This window comes from Panulirus ornatus, chromosome 56 (genome assembly GCF_036320965.1).
Source record: "Panulirus ornatus isolate Po-2019 chromosome 56, ASM3632096v1, whole genome shotgun sequence".
NCBI classification, from domain to species: domain Eukaryota; kingdom Metazoa; phylum Arthropoda; class Malacostraca; order Decapoda; family Palinuridae; genus Panulirus; species Panulirus ornatus.
This window is the reverse complement of record NC_092279.1, coordinates 20,658,441-20,680,399: the sequence shown is the minus strand read 5'-3', so window position 1 is coordinate 20,680,399 and position 21,959 is coordinate 20,658,441. Positions and strand designations below refer to the sequence as shown.

General features: G+C 41.2%; 1 protein-coding gene across 1 annotated transcript; it reads right to left on the bottom strand.

Annotated features, from left to right (window-relative positions):
* Nucleotides 1-1,316: 1,316 nt before the first annotated feature.
* LOC139765782 (uncharacterized) lies at nucleotides 1,317-14,061 on the bottom strand. Its single transcript, XM_071693571.1, is given in 5 exon segments — nucleotides 1,317-2,999; nucleotides 3,001-3,132; nucleotides 3,639-3,749; nucleotides 5,306-5,503; nucleotides 13,934-14,061. Coding segments are annotated over 5 exon segments (1,815 nt in total). The 5' UTR covers nucleotides 13,973-14,061; the 3' UTR covers nucleotides 1,317-1,664.
* Nucleotides 14,062-21,959: the final 7,898 nt, after the last annotated feature.

Genomic DNA, 21,959 nt, shown 5'->3' with positions numbered 1-21,959 from the left:
CTCAAATCCCAGTAAAATTTTCACCATACACCAGAAGTCAACTGTTTCTCTTTGAATTCACCATACACCAAAAAACTGTTTCTCTCTTAAATAAAAATGTGCCCTCTGATCAATCACTTCATTTCCTCTTCCCCTTCACTGTCCTGTTAAGAAAACGAGGAGATAACTAAGTTAACCTAGCGGGTAGGAAGATGGTGCTAACTACTTTATGTTACGGGAACTATTTCTAGGATTTTATATACTTATTTGATTTTTCTATTATATTCCTTCCCGCCGAATTAACCAAATGACTTTAGCTTGTGTTTGTGTATTATGTTTGTACGTTTACCAAATGTGTGAATTTTGGGGAGGGAGGTGTTGCATACATGACCCTTCCTTATTTATGAATTTCTTTACTTTATCAGCTTTTAATGTTATTATGATTGCGTTTATTCACTTTGTTTCATTCATTCAGCACTTTAGTACAGGAGATATATATGTTTATTGTTTTCTAATTCCTCTCTTTGCTTAGGTTTTGCTGGTTCTCTTGTTAATGTACTCCTGTTCGAGTTGCTGATTGTATACATAAGCGGGAGGCATATTACCACGTAGATAGTTGCATTACCCTCGCCAACATCGAGTATACCAATATGAATATTCATGTATTTACCTACCATTAGAGTAAATGTCTATGAAATGGGAGGACAATAAGAAATGTTTTCAGGAGCAGTTTACGCCTAGGGCAGTGTGTACGAGTTTGATCCGAGAGGCCAGGCATAAGGTTTCTTCTTGCAAACTTCTCGATGTAAAATATGCATTGGTCTATGGTCTACTGCTCCCCCGCGGCCGCAAAGGTTTCTTGATAACCTAAAGTAATTAGCAATACCATTAACGTCTTCACACTTTATTGTGTTCATGCGAGTCTTCGTGTACGTTCCATTTTTTCTTTCTGAGAATAACGTTGGGTTTTCCTTTTAAGAAAATAAGTCTGAAATATCAGCTTTTGCATTAGTACAGTAACGTTTGATGGTATAGGCGCGTGGCAGGTTTCGATATGGAAATTAACCATTAAGGCTGCGTCCCACTAGGACTTTTGTGTTCATTTTTTGACCGAGTTATCGCCGATTTTTCAAGAAGTTGGGTCAGTTTCACGGCCCATCGAGCATTACGAAACGGTTCGTCTTGATGTCAAAAGTTTTCGTCAGTTTTGTTAAAGATCGATACTCGTGAGTGCACATTTTAGTTGGCATAGTTGCTGTAACGGGAGGAACTTAATCACACTGTTGTGGTAACTTGACGAAGATATGGTTAAAAAACGAGAAAACAATATGAGAATTTACAAACTTTATTATATCTTTTTGAAATTACTATTTCTTTTTTGGAAAGGGTTAAAAAAGAAATAGAATTTCCATCAAATCACTATAGGAATATTGTTCTTAATAAACGTCTTTGTCTCTCACATAGATAATTAAAAGTGTACAGATGAAATACCATGATTGAATCGGGTGATGGTCGGTTTCTCCCATTCCATCTCAAGCACACTGACTATATTAGCAGTGGAACGAAACCTTAGGTAAAAAAAGGCTTCTTCCGTCGACGTTAGGAAGGACAGTCTCGTGATGTGCAGGTGGTGTTGGTAGCCAGCTTGTGGAGGGAGAGAAGGAGTGCATTAGTTGCTGGTCTAGCTAGAGTTGATGCTTGGGGTGGGAGAGCGATTCCTCGAAGGTGATCTTCGGTGCGGGCGTTAACGCCGGCGTGTCTGAGCGGAAGAGCGGTTCGTTTACATTGACTTTTAAACTCAGATGTTCGTCCTTGGGTTTGGCTTCGGCGTGCGAGGTGATGATGGGTTTCGGGCTAGTGTCCTCAGGCTTTACCAAAACGGAGTGGGAGCCCCGTGACTGTTTAGTCGATGATAAGGTCGAGGAGGAGAGCTGGGTGCTCACTGGCGGAGGCTGAGTGCTGGTGGACCTCTCTGTTATGGCGGAGTGAGACTTCGAAGCCACTAAGATACGAGGATGGGTCAAGTCCAAAGACTCCGCTGAGCGACCGTCCGCTAGAACGAACAGCACCGGAGAGTTGTGCTGCGTCGGAAGGGGACCAATCTCATAGTCATACGCCGGATGGGACGAGTGGACAACCTCGTACGCAGGCTGAGGTGATGTGAAGAGAGGCTTATAATCTGGTTGGGGTGGCGACTGGCTCAGGCCAGGGGGTAGGTCAGCAGAGATCTCAGTGAAGCCATGGACGTTCCTAGATGGTTTGTAGACGGTAGACGTTCTGTAGGCTGGACCCACGCCCGCGCGTCGAGGCGCTGACGCATCTGGAGAGCGCACGACTTCTTGGACCGTGTACTCTACTTTCCGATGTCCGTGTTCACCGTCAGAAGGTCCATGGACCGCTGGATTAGAGGCTGCGCGGTGGGCCGGATCAGATCTAGGGTCGTGATGGAGTACAGTCTCAGACGTAGAATAAAGGATTGAATTGGGAGTGGAATGATACACTGATTTAGGAGTGCTTTGGTGAACTGGGTGAAACTGATCGGATGTGGAATGATGAATGTCAGGCCTGGGTGGAGAATGGTAAAGTGGATCAGGTTCAGAAAAGACAGGTTTAGGCTCAGTAATGTGAAGTGGTTCGGACGTAGAAGGATGTACAGAACTCGATGCAGAATCGTAAGTTGACCGAGACGTAGAGTGGTGAACTGGTTCTGGTGTCGTATGATAGACAGGTTCTGGTGTCGTGTGATAGACAGGTTCTGGTGTCGTGTGATAGACTGGCTCTGGTGTCGTGTGATAGACTGGCTCTGGTGTCGAGTGATAGACTGGCCTTGGTGTCGAATGATATATTGAATCTTGTCTCGAATCATAAATTGGCTTTGGTGTCGAGTGATAGACTGGCTTGGGTGTCGAGTGATAGATTGACTCTGGTGTCGAGTGATAGACTGGCCTGGGTGTCGAATGATAGATTGGCTCTGGTGTCGAAAGATAGACGACTGAGTTAGGCGCCGTGTGGTGTGTGAGGTTCGGGGTCGTAGTGGGGGTCGTCCTGGGGTTTCGGGTGCTGGGGTTCCCCGTCGTAGATGACCTCGGCGTGGAAGCCGCCCTCGTCCGCGTGGTATATGACTGTCTGCAGCCGACCGTCAGGAAGTTGAACCTATGAATACGAATCACAAATAAATGTCAGAATTATTGAAAAAAAGGGAAATTTGGTAGAATTTGATCAGAAAAGGTTTAAGTACTAACCTAATCTAATCTTACATAACCTAATCTGACCTAAGATGGCCTAGCATAGAAAAGGGAGATTGGGTAAGATTGGGTTAGATTAGGTTAGAGTACTAACCTAATTAACATAATCCTACATGACCTAATGGAACTACATAACGTACTGGAACGTAACTCAGCCTAGCTTACAAAAACGCTTCGAGGAATGGGGCCAATTGAAGCTTCAACTGATGCCCTTGATGGCTTCGTTTTTTTTTTTTTTTTTTTTTGAAATGGTGCGTAATTAGAAAACTGAGGAATTTAGAAATTATGGTGTAGTCCGACTTTCAGAACACCCAATTTTAATTTGCTAGAGATAACGTCTGAAACTATTTGTCTAGATTTTGCTGGATGATGATGAAACTTGACCAAAGAAAGACTTGGTAGGCTTGGACGCACCTGGTACTGGCCTTTAGTGCCGGTGGCGTCGCTGGACTCATGCCTGGAGAACTCCGTTCCGTGGTACTGGTCCTTCACCCTGTACTGGAAAGCGGACGGTCGTTTGGGTTCCTGAAGAGAAAAGATCAGAGTCAGGAGTCAATTAAGGGGGGCTGGAGGACTCCACTTAACAGGGAAGATGGCAACAGATGATGAAGTTCTATATGATTTGTATATATTTTCAGTTATCTGACCAATTACTTCATCAGTAGCTTTTGATTTAATTTCCGCTGTTTCAAGCTTGCTCCCCGTTGATGGACCTAGCCCAACCATGAACCTCAGAGATGAAATACATTGTTGACGCGTGTCTTGGCATAGCAGTCAATACCGTAAAAAACTAAAACTTGTTTTAAACTGCCATCACCCGGCATGTACCGCTGAGCACCTAGGTGGTGGATCTTGGAACTACACCCAGGAGGAACATCGTACATCTGGATAATTCAGGCCAATTTTTAACATTCACTGTAATGATCATTTCATGTATTAAGTTTCGTATTCTCATTTTCTCTCATAAATCTACGTTGTCCCTCCACCCCACAACCCATTTCGGGATGCATGTGAGGTGAAAAGTTGAAAAGTTAAGATTAGGTCGTGTCTGGATGTATCTGGCAATACAGAGTATCTCGGATCTTGGCTCAAATGTAATTAGTATGTCTGTTCTCTGTACACTTGAGATTTGATAGAGTTTACAGGTAATAGAACTAGGACGATGCAGTAGATTTATTCAGTGAGCGTAGTATGTTCTTCTTGATATCTTGCAAAGGGATGTTATCAAAGAAATCCCTAACAGCAGGCGAACATGGATGACTAGTTGTGTATTGTGTCATGTTCTTAGGACATGATTTATCGCTGTACTGGATATCCTGCTTAGGAAGTTCTTACTTTATTAGCTCATTCTCTTCAGAGGGGAGCAAAGTCATCCTGCTGCGTCTACCAGATTCTCTCAGCACTACTTGCTTTTAATTCATGGGATATCCCAGTCGATCGATGGTCGAGTGTAGGTGAAGGTCAGTGGCAGGTCAGCCTTCGGATTCTTCGTCGAGCATTCTCGTCAAATTAACCTTTAAATTAAGCACGAAGGAACGACCGCGTGACCTTTGCCCAACTAACCCGTCGTCCTTTAGGGGTTGAAGTCCAAAAATCTGGCCAGGTTTGTGTCGTGAGAGCGTACGCATATGTGTGCGTCGGTGCATAGCCTTAACGTAGCATCGCTCGGTACTGGATCAGCTTTGATTACATGTCTTACTGTTGAGAGGAGGTGGGTTAGTCTAACCTAAGCGATACTTTAAAGCATGTGAATCATATGTAAGAGTACCCACCTCTTATCTAAACGAATCTAATACGTTTATACAACTTTCGTCTATCAATTATCGATAGAAATAACCATTTTCAAAGAATGTTATTAATTAACATACATCCTACATATTAGTATATATAAGCTTTTAGGTTTCTAGTTCTTAGTAAAAGTACCCATTAATCCTCTGCCAAACTTAGATAAGATTAGTTTAAGGTAGACACTGTGAACATATTTTTGTTCACGTTAGAGAAACGCCGTGAAGGGGCGATGAGAACTTTGTATCTGAAGTCGATTTTATGTAAGACAGACAGTTTTGATATTTGAAACTTACCTCATAGACTTGTCCCTGGAGGTAGTGTGGTGGTACTGGTGAGTGTTGGTGGTCGGGTGTCTGGTAGTGGGAGTCAGGGGAGGTGGGAGGGTATTCATGGAGGTTGTAGGCAGCGATGATGCCGTAATAAGGGTCATGCAGTACCCGCGGGCCGCTCGCTCCCGCCTTCGTCGCCGCTGCCAGCAACAGCAAGATCAGCTGTCAGTCGTACCAGGGGAGTGGAAGATGAGTACAGGACTGATAAGATAAACAAGTTGATGTCAATCAAAATTCACTTTCTAGAGATATAAAGGCTGAAGTGAAAGTTTAAACCATAAGTTTAAGTAAGCAAAGTTGAAATGTTTTACGAAAGGGGATTCTGTAAAGTAAGGAACAATTAGAGGGAAATGTTATGTCACCGTATAGAATACATAAACAAAAAAGAAAACGGAAATGCGTAAATCTGGACAGATGTCTTACATAATCCATAATCAGTATTGAGGATCATTTATCGAGGGATAGGTACATAATTTGGTAGAGACAGAGTTTTAGCGAGGGTTTACTCTAACTCATAGTGATAAAGCTTAATATAAATGTAGTTATTAAGTAGTATCTAATATAAATGTAGTTATTAATATCATTATTATGCAATACTTACAAGAAGAAATGCGCATTTACCCACCACTTATCATCATTATGTACAGGAGAGAGAGAGAGAGAGAGAGAGAGAGAGAGAGAGAGAGAGAGAGAGAGAGAGAGAGAGAGGTGTGAGTCCGTGACGACGGAGTCCTGAAGACAACAAGATTCTCAAGCAATTCTAGTAAGTAATACAGAGGCCCTGACCCAGCCTAACCCTCCGCGTCCTCCATCCATTTGAAGGAATTGTTTGTTTAACACTTGGGAAAATCATGACAAGAGATGATTAAGTGCGCATTTGGTAACAAGATATACAGTATTGTAATGTATAGAACAAATGTTTTGGGACATAAATAATTTAATGGGTGTAGTGACCTATTTGAACTAAAGTGGGTAGGGTAAGTTTTTCAAAAACTTCGGGCTGTTATGTTTGGAAATGATTATTAGTATCTTCATGCATTTAAGATTATCAACACATCTCATTGTTGAACTATATGTAAAGGTGAGTTATACCATCATAATTCGAATTGTCACGCGAGGAAGTGATTTAAGGGCAAGCAAGTGGCGTGTTTGTCTCTGTGCTCAAGAATGTGTGTGTGTGTGTGTGTGTGTGTGTGTGTGTGCCATTAATTCATGATTATAACCCCAGGGAGAGGGGAGAGAGGGAAACCAGGTATACTATACCAAGAAAAACCCGAGCAAACACGAGTGAGGAAGAAGAGAGGTCTGACGTAAGTGTAGCTGAAATGTTAAGTCACTTATTTGAAGAAGTTGAAGGAGCTGAACACTTAAACCCACCATGAACCGAGAGGACACACACACACTTCCCCAGGTTACTAGGTGTGATACTGCTACAGTCCAGGTAGGAAAGAGTAAAAAGACTGCTTAGACGATCCTTCCTAGGCTATGTGTTGGAGAAGGATAAGGCTATGTGGGGAAGAAGGACAATTTCGGCCACCGTAGCTGCTACGTATGCCATCTGGAGGAGGTGATGTTCTTGCTGTAACATGATGAATGGCTGTTTGTATATAGGGCTCAGTAGAACGACGGGGAAATGAGAGGTGTATATCATTCAATAAACTGAGTTTATAGATGGTTTTAAGAAACGTTATCTAGATAGGTGTATGCAAGCGAGAGTTTGAAAGGGGGAATTAAGATATTTAACTTAGAGTGAAATGTGAGTTAGGCTTGTCTAGTGGTACCTATTAGCAGTGCAAATGAAGGTGGGAGAAATTTGGTGAAAATTGAATGATTTAGGAGTTAAAAGATTTCACGTATGATCGACTTCAAATGCAGACAAACATCAAAACGCATGTAAACAGCCGCAGTTTGTCAATTAAGATGAAGTCGGTAATACGTTGCGGTTAATTTCCCACTTCGAACATATCCAGTATTGAATGATCATGCCAGATGCAATGTTCCGTTTCATAACGTCAAGGATGAGAAGCGAAACATTGATTCGACTCCTTAGGGAGGTTCGTTTTCTACCAAGATCAAAATAATCTTTTACGGAATCGCACATCGGTGAGTGGTGTACGTCAAAAGGCTCTGCTATGTAAACCTTCAAACGTTAATGTCAAAACCACCCTGGGAGTCGATCAAAGCGCTCTTCCTTTTCCTGGCTGCCTGTGAGTGCTTTTGCGTGCGAATGGTTGTATGCCTCTGTGCTTGCTTAAGCTCTCGCGTGCTTCTCGAAGCACCAGTGGGGAAACTCCTCTCTTGGATGGTGGGTTTCATAGCAGCAGCTGGGGTCTGGCCTCACCGGTATTACTGTTGGTGTAGTTACGTGGGGATTGATATTGTTGTACCGTTTTGTTACTGCTGCTTCTGCTGGCGTTTCACTCTCGTGTTACTGCTGCTTCTGCTGGTGTTTCATTCTCGTGTTACTGCTGCTTTTCTGTCTCTGTGGTGCTGGTGCTGTACACTCCAGTGTCACTGCTACTGCTGTTCCATGTTACCACCGTTGGAGTATCTGGGTTATACTACTAACGCTTCCTGTTTCGTGTTACGTGAGTGCTGTGTGACAAGGTGGATGAAAAACAGGAAAAAACCTACACGTTATGAAGAGACACGCTGTCAGTAACACTGCTGGTTAGATGTCACATGACGTTTAAGGTTAGGTAGACAAGGCAAACAATTGACTGTAATGATTTTTGTATCCTTCCTCTGCATGAAGGTGCGACTCTACCTAGAGCACGACAGTGAGAACGGGCTAATGTCAGCCTTTAACCTGACCTTTAATGACCAGGTCAAGGCTACACCTTAATACCCAAAGGGTCGTTACGTCATGCTTAAGCGTCGTGACGTCGTGTTCAAGCATCGCAACATCATGATGAAGTTATTAGATATTGAAGTAACGTCGGATGACCATGTTATAACTCATAGTAACGTCGGGAGACCATGATGTAACGCATAGTAACGCACGGAGATCGTGACGTAACGCATAGTAACGCACGGAGACCATGACGTAACGCATAGTAATGTCAGGTGACCATAACGTAAGGCATGATAACGCAGCTATGGACGTAGTGGCGTAACATACAGTCGCAGGCACACATAGAGCGAAGGGCATAGCATACGCCATGGTTAGCACATAACAACGCAAAGAGTAGCAAGACATACTGCTAAATAGCGCAAAATTACGCACTTGATACGGTACATGTGAGGAAGGTGGTGCTGAGTACATAACAGCGGAGTCCTAACCTCCCTCATGTTTAATATCTACGTTACAGTCGACAGGAACTACACATCATTTTACTTTTATCTACGTTGAAGGTTCAGTCACATCCAAAGGTCCTCCTCATCCAGCACAGAAAAGGGGCTGGAAAGACGGGGGGGGAAAAAAAAATAAAGCAAGGAGGAAAGATAATGATAGTTTTTCGAGGAAACAGAAAATCTGTCTTCCTAAAAGAGCTGCTCAAAATTGAGACCAAGACCCTTAAAGATCCACATTACTCGTCCCCTCCTCAGGGTTTCTGAAAGTTTCCTTCTCGTATTTTTCGTGCTTCTTAGAAGGAAATGGATCGCGTGATTTTTCGTTCCGTTTCGTTGATGGTTCGGAGTGTAAGTTACGGAAGTGGTGTAAATGACAGGGGTTACTCAAGAGATCGCGATTTCATTTCTTCTCACTAACCCACAAGCGTCTCATTGGAAGGTGTTGTTACGGTGTAACCTAGGCTTCTGTTTATGGTTGGAGGAGCAACGTATATATATCATCCAGGCCATGATATGTTTGTAGGAGGAACAGGACAATTATATGAGCTGTGGTATACGGGTGAAACGACGAATACGTAGCCTATCTTTTGCTTGGAAAACTGCTCTTCTCCACTCTTGTCTCTGCTGGAGGAAGGGCTATCGCGTATAGATTTATTATGTAAAAGAACTTCGAGACGATATTTTGCCAAAACGCAGGGCTAGAGCGTAGCCTAACATCATGGAAATACAGGATGGGTTATAATATTAAGAACGAGTCTTGTGAATCACTTGTCAGGTGTTGTTACTTGGAGAGATTGTATGTTTGTGGACTGAAAGGCCAGTAGCCCGCGTAAGGATGAGGCAAATTGAAAAGACAGCTACAATAGGACAAAGGAGTGAGATTTGCGTACAAATGAAGTGCTGGATCACTGCCTAGCCATCGCTAACACTCCCGGTATCCAAATGTAATTAATACCGGTAATGATCCTTCCTGGTTGGTGACTACGTAGTAGCCACTACTTGCTAGTAGAGACTTTTGAGGAATGCCGATCATCTCATCTGTAAAAGACGACGCGAGTGAGAATTTCCCATTAGAGCAGCTACACACGCATCGTCGCCCTCACATTCTCCTTGCTTACCGAGCCACAGACGATGTGCATAGATGTGTACAACAGCAGTTTTCACTAATGTGTAGTGTTGTACAGTTGGCACACAGTCACCTTCATGAATCTTTTGCCTTCGTATAGTTCGTTTAAGAAATTACCGTACCGATCAGAGTTCGAGAAAGAATGCATGAAATTGTCTTTGCATGAGTTACGATATACGAGATTTATAGACTGTCAATATGATGGAAAGTAATATTCGCCAAGGCCAACTAGTTAGTTAAGTCGTTATTCATGACGATCGTAGATTATAGTTATTATTATTATTATTATTTATTATTATTATTATTATTATTATTATTATTATTATTATTATTAAAAGAAAGTGACTGATCAAATAAGACTAGGTTTCAGATATTGATATTATATGATTGGTTTTTAAATAATGAATCGTTATGATGATTCGTAGTAATATGTGAAACCAAAGTAGATAGGTGGTTGGTTATTTGAATTTCTAGACTATCGACTACCACGGTCATTAAGGCCGGCAAGTATCTAAGGTTGTAACACCCACCAGAAATCCTGGACGTCTTTGTCAAGTGTAGATGATCACTTTTAAGACAGCACACGATCTCCCAGCACATACGGTCCTAACTAGATGAAATGGTTAGTGGGTTAATTGAACTTTAGGCCTACCAGGTAACAGGATCATTAAAGCCGTCAAGTTAAAACCTTGACCATCCGAAAAATCTAGAATACCCTCATCATCAGGAAGGAGTTAAGGTAATTTTCTTTTAAGGTAATTTTAAGGCCACATTACACTCTCAGTCTGTATATGGCCCTTGGGAAATAACTCTTATCACAATCACAGTTTGTGGACATGGTTATAATGACACTCTTATGTGTGAAAATAAATCTTAAAGCGCTTTATGAGAGCTACCAAGTATTTGATTGTTATATTAAAGATTCGTGAAATATTTGCATTGATAAAAATACTTCATAATAGTCATGTTTTATATTGCGTAAGAATAATGTTTCCAATCATTCCTGCAACTTCAGTAACTGATCGCCATTCGTGAGACGTTAATCGTGAATATTTTCTTTTTTTAAAGCGATTCTATTATGAAAAATAACGGATTGCATAACGGATTGTGATCATTGTAAAAGAATGTATAATATTAAAGGCGGCGTCGTGTCATTTTATATCCAAAATGGAGGTGAAGATGTGAGTGATGATGATACGAAAAAAAGATGAAAAACGAAAGTGTGACTTTGGCTAACCGGTCTTTGTGGCTGCACACGAAATTAGCGGGAAGCTGTCATGGCAGACGGACAGAGCAGCCAGCCACGGGAGGGGTCTGTGACGGGTGGTGTTAATACTACCTAGCTTAGTCGGGAAGGTGGAAAGACGTGACTTCCGTGTCCGCACCAGCCCGAAAGTGGGCCACGACACCTACCAATGACATAATTATTGTAAAGTTGATATAATACCCGGGACGACGGTGCATGCCTGGCTTCCGCTTAATTCATAGAAAAATATTGGAATAATCAGCGCTTGATCGATAGGTTTAAGTAAATGACTAGGAATTTGTCCTTCAGGAAGAAGTAATTGGGTATTATTCTGGGACTAATTCACCGTTAAGCAGGGAGAAGGAAAATTGGTAATGGAGGTGATGTGCAGGTTATGGCATTCGACAATCGCGCGTCGGCTGGAACAATGCTATTTTGCAAGACACCTTTGATCTTGGATCGTCCTGTTTCTTGCTTTCGCCTGTGTAGGGCCTTGTAGCCTTTGATGGTGGTGCTTGCATTTCTGTATATATATATATATATATATATATATATATATATATATATATATATATATATATATATATATATGATTGCTAATGTCGTGTTTAGTTATCCCTTTTGGTTGTCCGCCATTTAGTTTGCCTTCGTTTGACTGCCTGATTTTTAGTTTAATATGTATTGCATTTGTGTAAACGTTTGGTGATTAGTTGTACTCATGTTTGGAATTACGGGCAACTGTTCTTGCTTTTGTGTCCTTGGACTTGTCGTGTTTGGCTAATGTTTGGTTTAGCTTGTGTTTGGTGTGTTTGGCTATGCTTGCTCTCTGTTTGGATACTTAAAGTGTGTTTGTGCCTTTGTTCCTTTGGATTATCAGTGGCGTTTCTCACCCCGTTGTCGTTATGATAACGCCTTTCTATCCACCATATCTTTATAATTCTGATAAACTTAGATTATGATGCTATTATCTGTTACGATGTTTATTGTTTGGATGCATATTATAAAAATGCCTATCTGTGCTTGTTTGTAATCAGTGTAACTTTTTGAATCCCACTGGCTGAAAACTAATGGCGTTTCCCTGTTATTTTTTGCAGCTCAGGGTTGTAATTTACCTCAGAGAACTGAACTTTGACCCCATGTTCGATCCTCAAACAACACGTAAGGTCGTTCGTCTCTTAAAAGTGTCAATCCGGGGAGACTGAAGGTAATTAAGTCGTCTTTTACACGAATAAAGGCGGATTAGCTTATAGGGATCTCTCATAGAACATTCATTTTATGTATAATTCTGAAGTTGATTAAGGCATAACTGAATACAAGAACTGTCTCATATATATATATATATATATATATATATATATATATATATATATATATGTTATATATGTATTATATATATATATATATATATATATATATATATATATATATATATATATATATATATATATATATATATCCTTGTCTGACAGTATCATTATGAGCCATTAATTCACAAACACATTTTCCACTGTTTTATAGTCAGTTGTACCTGCTTATTAAGAGCGGTGCCGGGGTTATCAATCCAAAAATAACACCTCGTGACTCGGTTGACCTTTAACCCAGCAGGTAATACAAGGTCAGCGGTCGACACCTTAGAAGCACTAGTGAGGAAGGTGAATTGCAAGTCGTGTATATCACTCTGGATTTTTCTATTCTGCTGTAATCATCGTCATCAGTTGGGTGAGGATGATGATGGTAGGTTGTGATCGGGCACTAAGGTATTCGCGAATATCGGGGACGAATATTAGAAGTTTCATGAATATTTGCAGTAGACATTAGTGTACTGGTTTGCATTAGGTATTTGACAATCTACTTTACGGACATAAAGGATACTTTCGGATATTGGATGTGCACATTCGCATAGTAAATACGAATTTAAGAGTATTCGCGAATATTGATTACGGATAATAGAACAGTCGCTAATACACTAGGGAAACAAAGATATCAAGTACGGATATATGAGTAGATGCGTCTATTGTTTACCCTTACTTAGCTAGAGCATGTGGAAATGCTGGATACCGAATAACAGCTGATACACAAGCATGTGTTTCTTCAATGGAGATCGCTGGTACATAAGGATATATTTCTCATCTTACACATTTTTTGTTTTATGTGAATATACGTAGATAAAAAATGAGTCGAAACCTGTGCTCATCTGTGATTTAAGGCTAATTACTAAGAGGTTCAATAAGGCCTAGTGATAATCAGTAATCGGAATATGCTTATTAACTTCAGATATTGAAAATAATTTTGATACTTTTCAGTCTGGTCTTAAGACTCATCGCATTTTTCACAGTTTGTTGTTATTATTATTATTATTATCATTATTATTATTATTATTATTATTATTATTATTATTATTACTATCATTTTTTTTATCTATGCACCGCAAACTTGACATTTATGCAGAGAATTTCAGTTTAGTTATAAGATGTATTGCACACTCCATTGTTTAGGAGTCGGCTTAACAAAATCTTGCATATTATCACAATTTTTCTCGATAATTTTGTTTAGCACAACGGGATTTATAATTCTCTTTCCATAAGACGCATCACTGATGGCTGGCGTCAGCGACGTATTGTGACGAGGAGGTTCGCTGATTGGACGATGTGCAGTAGCACAGTAAAAAGAAGAAAAAGAAAAATGCAGATAGGCCCCTTATACATCGTGGAGTCAAGGTGTGGTAAGAGAAAGTTCTTGATGCAACTAATTAAGTAGAGAGTAGGGTCAATTAAGAGGTTGGAAAAGATATTATATTGGAGAGAGAGAGAGAGAGAGAGAGAGAGAGAGAGAGAGAGAGAGAGAGAGAGAGAGAGAGACGCTAGCAGAAGGAGGGGGAAAACCCTTACTTGAGAGGAGACACCCAACTGTCGAGGGAGAGACCCACCTGCAGAAGGAGGCGAGAACCCACCAGAGGGAGCGCCATGGCTGGGAGTGCAGGATGCCTCGCGTCGTCAGTCTTATATACCTACATTCTCCGGGCGTCACACATGCCCGCCCCACGCCCACTCATCACACGCCCTCGATTCTTCTTCTTCTTCTTCTTCTTCTTCTTCCTCTTCTTCTTCTTCTTCTTCTTCTTCTTCTTCTTCTTCTTCTTCCTCTTCTTCTTCCTCTTCTTCTTCTTCTTCTTCTTCTTCTTCTTTTTCTTCTTTTCAAGCGATATGCGCTAGGCACTGCTGCCATTTGACAAGATCGCGTCGTAGGAACTCTCTCTCTCTCTCTCTCTCTCTCTCTCTCTCTCTCTCTCTCTCTCTCTCTCTCTCTCTCTCTCGGCTGTACAGCAACGCAGTGTGTTGTACTACAGCACTACACTGACAGCTGTAGCCCTCAAGTACAGTCAAATAAAGCCCACCGTGTTTTATGGGCGAACGCGTAGGAACAAAATTCACTTAACATGTACTTATTAGACTCACACACTCATCGTACGAAAGACATGTAAGCCACACTTAACGATGGTAATGTAAGGATGTTAAAGTACGGTTACGATAAAGCGTAAAAGTTACGCTGACGCTGATTTCAAGACGTGGGTTAGGTTAGAGGACGGTTATACCATAGAACGCAGTGTACACCACCGTACACCTCTCCGGGGAGCAGCGGATGGTTCGGTGCATTGCTACCTCCTGTTCGTCAGGGTCGGAGGAGATGGGGAGGAGAGGAAGACATGATGATAATGAGAGGTTTGAGGAGCGTGTGATGATTATGATGCGAGTGAGGTAAGGGAAAATATGACGGTAATGAAGATTAAGGAGACATTTGATTATATAGAGACCTTTGGATGAATTGACGGATAATATCGTAATATATATATATATATATATATATATATATATATATATATATATATATATATATATATATATATGTATATATATATATATATATATATATATATATATATATATATATATATATATATATATATATAAAGGTCAAATCGCCCTCCAGTCGATCATATAATTTTTATCTAACATTCAATTTTTCTATACATGTGGCACGACATGTTTCGTGCAGACAGTCCGCCTCATCAAGTGCCAGTACTTAACAAAGTTATTTAAAACCCAACATCATACTGGAGTACCCCCGTCTAGCGTCAACCAATACAGAAAAATTGCATGTTAGAATTATATGAACTCCTACTGAAGTGCGATTTCACCTTCATAATTTTCATCACGGATTAGTGTGATTATATATTCCTATGAGTCCACGGGGAAAATGAAACACGATAAGTTCCCTAGTGCACTTTCGTGTAATAATCACATCATCAGGGGAGACACAAGAGAGAAATATAAGTCACTTGATATACATCGAAGAGACGAAGCTAGGACGCCATTTGACGTCCTAGCCAAATGTAACTGGGTTCAGTATATTACTGCGACAGATATTTTGGCACAATATATCGTTATGACCAACTTGTTTTAGTCATAAAATCACACACACACACACACACACACACACACACAGAGCCAGCCCCTTGACGCACTCAATGGATATTACGTCTAACGTCCTCGCAGCTTTGAACTGTGATGTACACTCAAGTCTGAATTCGAACCCCACAGCGAGTTCGGGGACTTCCCAACACTCACACACACACTGTGACACGTACGAGTTCGCACCATTTTGACCCCGCCAACACCCCACAAGGTTTATGAGTGACACACCCACACAGTGAAGCCCTCTGATACTACTAGATGTTTGACCTCTGAACATTCACACATCGTTAAGTTCGACCTTTGACACCAGCTTAGGTTTGGTCTCTTCATACACTAACCCACCCTTAAGTTAGACCTCCCTAGAACATGAGTGGCTTACAAAGTCACGTACTGACGTTTAGGTTAGAAGAAAAAAAATATATATATACCCCTGACAGTTTGACCCCGACACACCCACAGAGCTAACTTCTGGCCTCCGAGTAACTTCTGGCCTCTGAGTAAGTTAGGTTTCTGGCAAACCCGTAAGATTGACTCCAAAACTACTTGGAGATTTCATCTTACATTCCCAAATGTTTATATCCTCAAATTTACCACCTCACCCACAGATGTGTTTCATTAGCAGTTCGAAACATACCCACAAGTTGCTTCACAAACAGTCCGAGACAAACCCACAAGTTGCTTCAATAACAACTCGAAACACACCTACAAATTGCTTCATTAACAACTCGAAATACACCTACAGGCTGCTTCATTAACAGTTCGAAACATACCCACAAGTTGCTTCACCAACAGGCCGAAACACACACACACACACACACTAGTTGAGCTTCATTAACACTTGGAAACACACACACTAGTTGCTTCACTAACAGTCCGAAAAACACCCACAGGTTTAAAGATAGCAGCTGTAACTCAGTGAGGAAAAACAGTACGAATCAGAATAAAGATATACACTCTGCTGTAAAAACATCAAAGCTTTAGGTACAGGAAAGGAGACGTAAGGATGATGAAAAATGCTTAGAAACAAGTTTTACATAAATTGTAAAGATATTTCCACGCTGAATAGTTGACTGAGTACGACTGTGAAGGAATGACTGACGAAAGAAAAATTTTACCCGTCCATGGAGTCAGACAGATAAGACGACACTTTGGTCAAATGTCGCAGAAAAAAAAAAAAATGATCAAGACAAATATCTCTAAACAGCCGCTGATAGAATTAAAAGGACCTCGGTTTACATTAGGGTATGACGGCAAGATAAGATACTTGGTCCCTGATATTGTGCTGTCGAGAAAATCAGGTGCGATTGTAAAGTCAGGTGATAGTAAGGGAACTGCCGCTGCCCAAAGCTAGCTAGCTAGGCTTATGAGCGGCCACCTCTCTCTCTCTCTCTCTCTCTCTCTCTCTCTCTCTCTGAGCATTGCGCTTAACCCCCCTTAAAAATTAGGTGTGAATTATATAACAGATAAATATAAAAAGTAACCTAATCCGATGCAATAAGATTTGAAAGCAGGTGGTAGGGATAGAGAATAGAGAACCTTTTCTTCTTTTCACGGCTTAAGGTGAAAGTGTTTGGTAGACATGAGAGGATATGACTAGAGGAGGAGAAGGTTGGGTGTGCCAGGGAATTATTATGCAGGATGAGGGTAAGGAAAATTATATCATGGAATCGTGATACAGGTTAGGTTAGGGAAGATTGTGTCAGGATTTATGATACATGGATAAGTTAATTGGTAGAATGTTCCTCTGTGTTTCTGGTCAACTAGCCTAGCCCTGAGAGGGTATTTATCCTTGAAGGGATGAAGCCTCGCTTGTGTCGCCTTTATCAGCTCCTTGAGCACGACGGTACGACCATTGAGCACGACAGTATGACTCTGGAACACGACTAACTTGATCCTTAAGGGTCAGGTCACAGGTCATGCCATCATACCTAAGGATGATGCCGTAGGGCTCAATTGTCGAATCATTCTGCTCAAGTTATAAAAACCGTCGTTCTGTGACTATGCATGAACTTGTACACCCGCGCATGTACGTATGTCATGCATACAGGCCTGTATGTCTAGATGTACGTAGGAGTCTTTTGTGCCTGCCGGCCTGAGGAGTGTACTTCAAATCTGCGGTTTCTGGAGAAGAATGGCGGCTATTTATTGATAGTGAATTTCGTGAGAACTTTTAAGAATGAGTCGGTCCGTGGGAATGGTGTCTTGTGTGTGAGGCTCTGGGTCAGGGATGCCTAGTGTTGCAAGCAGAGAAGAGCACTGTCAACACTATCATGGGGTGAAGCGAGAGGGAACCCGGGGAAAGGTGGAAGACAAGGAAAGACATAGACGGGAACAGAGACGCACAGTTGCATGAGAGGTAGTGTCTTGTGTTGTATGGATGAGGGTGGCGGAGCGTCCAGGGTTGGGGCTAGGCTAGAGTTCGTCGCTTAATTGTTTGACGCTCGCGGGTGATGCTTTTGTGATGAAAACATTTCGCATATTTCTGGGATTATTTCCTCGGTATGTGGGTGAATGTAATTACCCTATGTATTTCTTCTTTTTATTCTCTTGTTTATTTTTTTTTCTTCTCACCTACGATGGTAATGACTAAGGTATATATGCCCGAGCCAAGTTGGTCAATAGTTACTTCTTGAAGCCCCAGAAATTCCCTTCTATTCTTATGAAGTTCGTCCACCATTCAGGAAGCTAGACACGTCCACAGGTTATATATTGTTGTGATGTGTGTGTGTGTGTGTGTGTGTGTGTGTGCAGAGAGCGCTGGGCAGCTGAGTGGTAAGTCTTGGTGTCATGTTTCAGGTAGCTGCTTCGTGGGCATGAAGGGTCTTGGGATATTTCAAACGATGTTTGTCGTGTTGTGGTGATGGATGATGTCTAGAGAAAAATTGGAAAAGTGTGACTCGTGTTTGTCTGGTGAGTGTGACCTTTCATCGTCTATTCATGGCACTCCTTCGCTAATGCGGGAAAGTACGATCAAGTATGTGTGTGAGGATAGGGAGCTGTGGTTTCGGTGCATTACATATGACATCTAGAGAATGGATGTCGTCAGCTGTGGCCTTTCCTCGTCTGTCTCTGGCACTACCTCGCTAACGCGGGAAATGACGATTAAGTTAGAAAAAAAAAAAATGTGTGTATGAGGTTACACCGCAGGAGAAAATTCACCTTTGGCGAGGAGGCTGTAGTACTGGGAGCACAGCCAAGTCTCCAACAAACTTATCGATCCATAGGAGTCCACATTTCCCTGCTGCCAGAAGTACCGCAACCTGAGGCTGCAAGAGCCTTTGAAAAGGAGATCCTGGTAATACCAGAACATTACACACACACACACACACACACACACACACACACACACACACACACACACAAAATTCCTTACTTCAACACCGAGGGAATGACCTCAGTATCACACCAGCCCGCCTTTGCCGATACCCTTATCTACGGCTGGCAAGATTTCTAGGGTAGGTCCAACACTGAAATATATATATATATATATATATATATATATATATATATATATATATATATATATATATATATATATATATATCTTTCATAATACTCGCCACTTCCCGCGTTAGCGAGGTAGCGTTAAGAACAGAGGACTGGGCCTTTGATGGAATATCCTCACCTGGCCCCCTTCTCAGTTCCTTCTTTTGGAAAATTAAGAAAAAAAAAAAAGGGAGGATTTCCAGCCCCCAGCTCCCTCCCCATTCAGTCGCCTTCTACGACACGCAGGGAATACGTAGGAAGTATTCTTTCTCCCCTATCCCCAGGGATATATATATATATATATTTTTTTTTCTTTTTTTTCATACTATTTGCCATTTCCCGCGTTAGCGAGGTAGCGTTAAGAACAGAGAACTGGGCCTTAGAGGGAATATCCTCACCTGACCCCCTTCTCTGTTCCTTCTTTTGGAAAATTAAAAAAAACAAGAAAGGGGAGGATTTCCAGCCACCCGCTCCCTCCCCTTTTAGTCGCCTTCTACGACACGCAGGGAATACGTGGGAAGTATTCTTTCTCCCCTATCCCCAGGGATATATATATATATATATATATATATATATATATATATATATATATATATATATATATATATATATTCATTATGGTGTAACTGGGTTCCACGTGAGAGGTTACTTCGCGAGTGAAAAGTCAACTTCAGCGAGGCTGTAGTATTGGGGGTGCAGTCTCTTTATGGAACTTCTCACTTCAAAGGAGTCCACATTTTCCTGCCAGTGGAAGTAGCGCAGCCTTTTGAAAGGCTCTGGGTAACACCAGAACTCTCATAGAAACTGGTTGGAATATATATATATATATATATATATATATATATATATATATATATATATATATATATATATATTCTGCAGAAATATACATACATAAGGTCAAGTTTTGGCCAGCGAAACTCTCTTAATTCTATTAAATTCTGCAGAGATTAAAGCAGACAACCTCGGAAATAGATGAACTGTTATTTCCCCGTCAGGAACTGGACACCAGCGGCCCAAGTCAGATGATAAAATGACTCCCGCCCCGCTCCAGCCCCGGGCCATGACGACGCAACATTGAGTCTCCTCACGCACACCAGCTCGAGAACAATCAATATAGCAGGATTTACTTAGTCATTAAACCCATCTATAATTACAAAACTGACGTTTTATACACTGTGTTTCGTAAGAGGTACATCTCATTGACCCTGAAGATGTTCGGAGGGCATGGGTGTGGGCATGAGTAAGAACTGAAATTACTTTCTCTTCCAGACATCACAACGCCTCTCGGTCGTCGTCATGATCGTACCAGGACCCTGGCCTAGGGACGCTGACGAGTGGGGGAAGCCGTGTGTGTCAGGGGTCCTGAGGCGCCCTTTTGTCTGGTTAGGTATAGGCTTTACATGTGTCCCTTAGGCAACATCGTATACACAGGATGATTGTGAAGTCAGTAGTGGTGGCCCTTCTGGTTTACATTTGCTCGATTAAGACCAGATTATAGGGAGACTGCATGTAACAATCATCCGAGTGCAGCTTAATAGATGTTTGCGTTTGCGTGGTTGTGGCTGAGGGTGGGTTGATCTGGCCTTCCGAGAATCCTTTTTCCTCCCCTCCGTTTGTCTGTCGTGCCTCTCTCTCTTTCTCGCATACCTTGCCAGACGCACTAAAGTGATACGGGGGTGTACACAAAATAACGAAGTCTATGATATCCAGTTTAAGGCAGATGCTGTAAAGTACAGTAATTATTATTGGTCCAAAATACTTTGATTAACCATCTCATTTACTAGGAATGAAACAAGTGCGCATACACCATGGCACTAGAAGCTTGGAAGTGAGTATCGAGTGACGAGGTAAAAGTGGTTACAGAGGTTGCTTGTGGGGTAGCATCGACGTATCGGCTTACGCTGTTTCTATTTTAGACATTGCTTGCCGATGTCCTTCGGGGAAGTCCGTAACGGAATACACCGCTAACTATTACCGGACATATCATAAGGATAATGGAGCCGGGTTTCGATGCATTACTGTTCCTCTTAGTGTAACTGTAGGATCGTATTTTGATAATGTACTGAATATGGGTTGTGTGTATAGCGGTCTACAAAGATCATAGTGCGTATGTGTATATTTTCGTAGTTCTCATCCAAGTAACGTTTACGTAAATTGTTTTCTCATTAGTAAATAATTCTAGGGTTCGTCATATACTCGAATTGTTAACCTTATTTATAGGCTTTAATTTTATACAGGAGTTTTTGCTTGAGATTCTTGCCCTGCTAAATTTTATTGAAATAAAGTGGTAAATGAGCTAGGTTAGAGAGGTTGGAACTAGGCAGAATATATATATATATATATATATATATATATATATATATATATATATATATATATATATATATATATATATATATATATCTTTCTTCTTTCAAACTATTCGCCATTTCCCGCATTAGCGAGTTAGCGTTAAGAACAGAGGACTGAGCCTTTGAGGGACTACCCTCACCTGGCCCAATTCTCTGTTCCTTCTTTTGGAAAATTAAAAAAAAACGAGAGGGGAGGATTTCCCGCCCCCTGCTCCCTCCCCTTTTAGTCGCCTTCTACGACACGCAGGGAATACGTGGGAAGTATTCTTGCTCCCCTTGCCACGATAAGTCTTCATATATATATATATATATATATATATATATATATATATATATATATATATATATATATATATGATGCTTTAGTTGATTGTTACCAGTCTTACGGAGTATTACAGAACATAAGATAATGAAACTAAAAATAAGATAATTTCAGTATTCCATTGTTACGTTGCCTATTTCATTTTGATTTATTACACTCTTGTGGCTTCACATTTTAGTGAAGGTTGAGAGGTAAAATTTAGGTGAACGGATGGGAGAAACCATCAGATTTCCAGCAGTTACTCAAAGGGAATTTGTGGGAGTTCTTTCAAAAAGATACGCCATCACTGTTTACAGTCCGACAAATTAATGAAATATC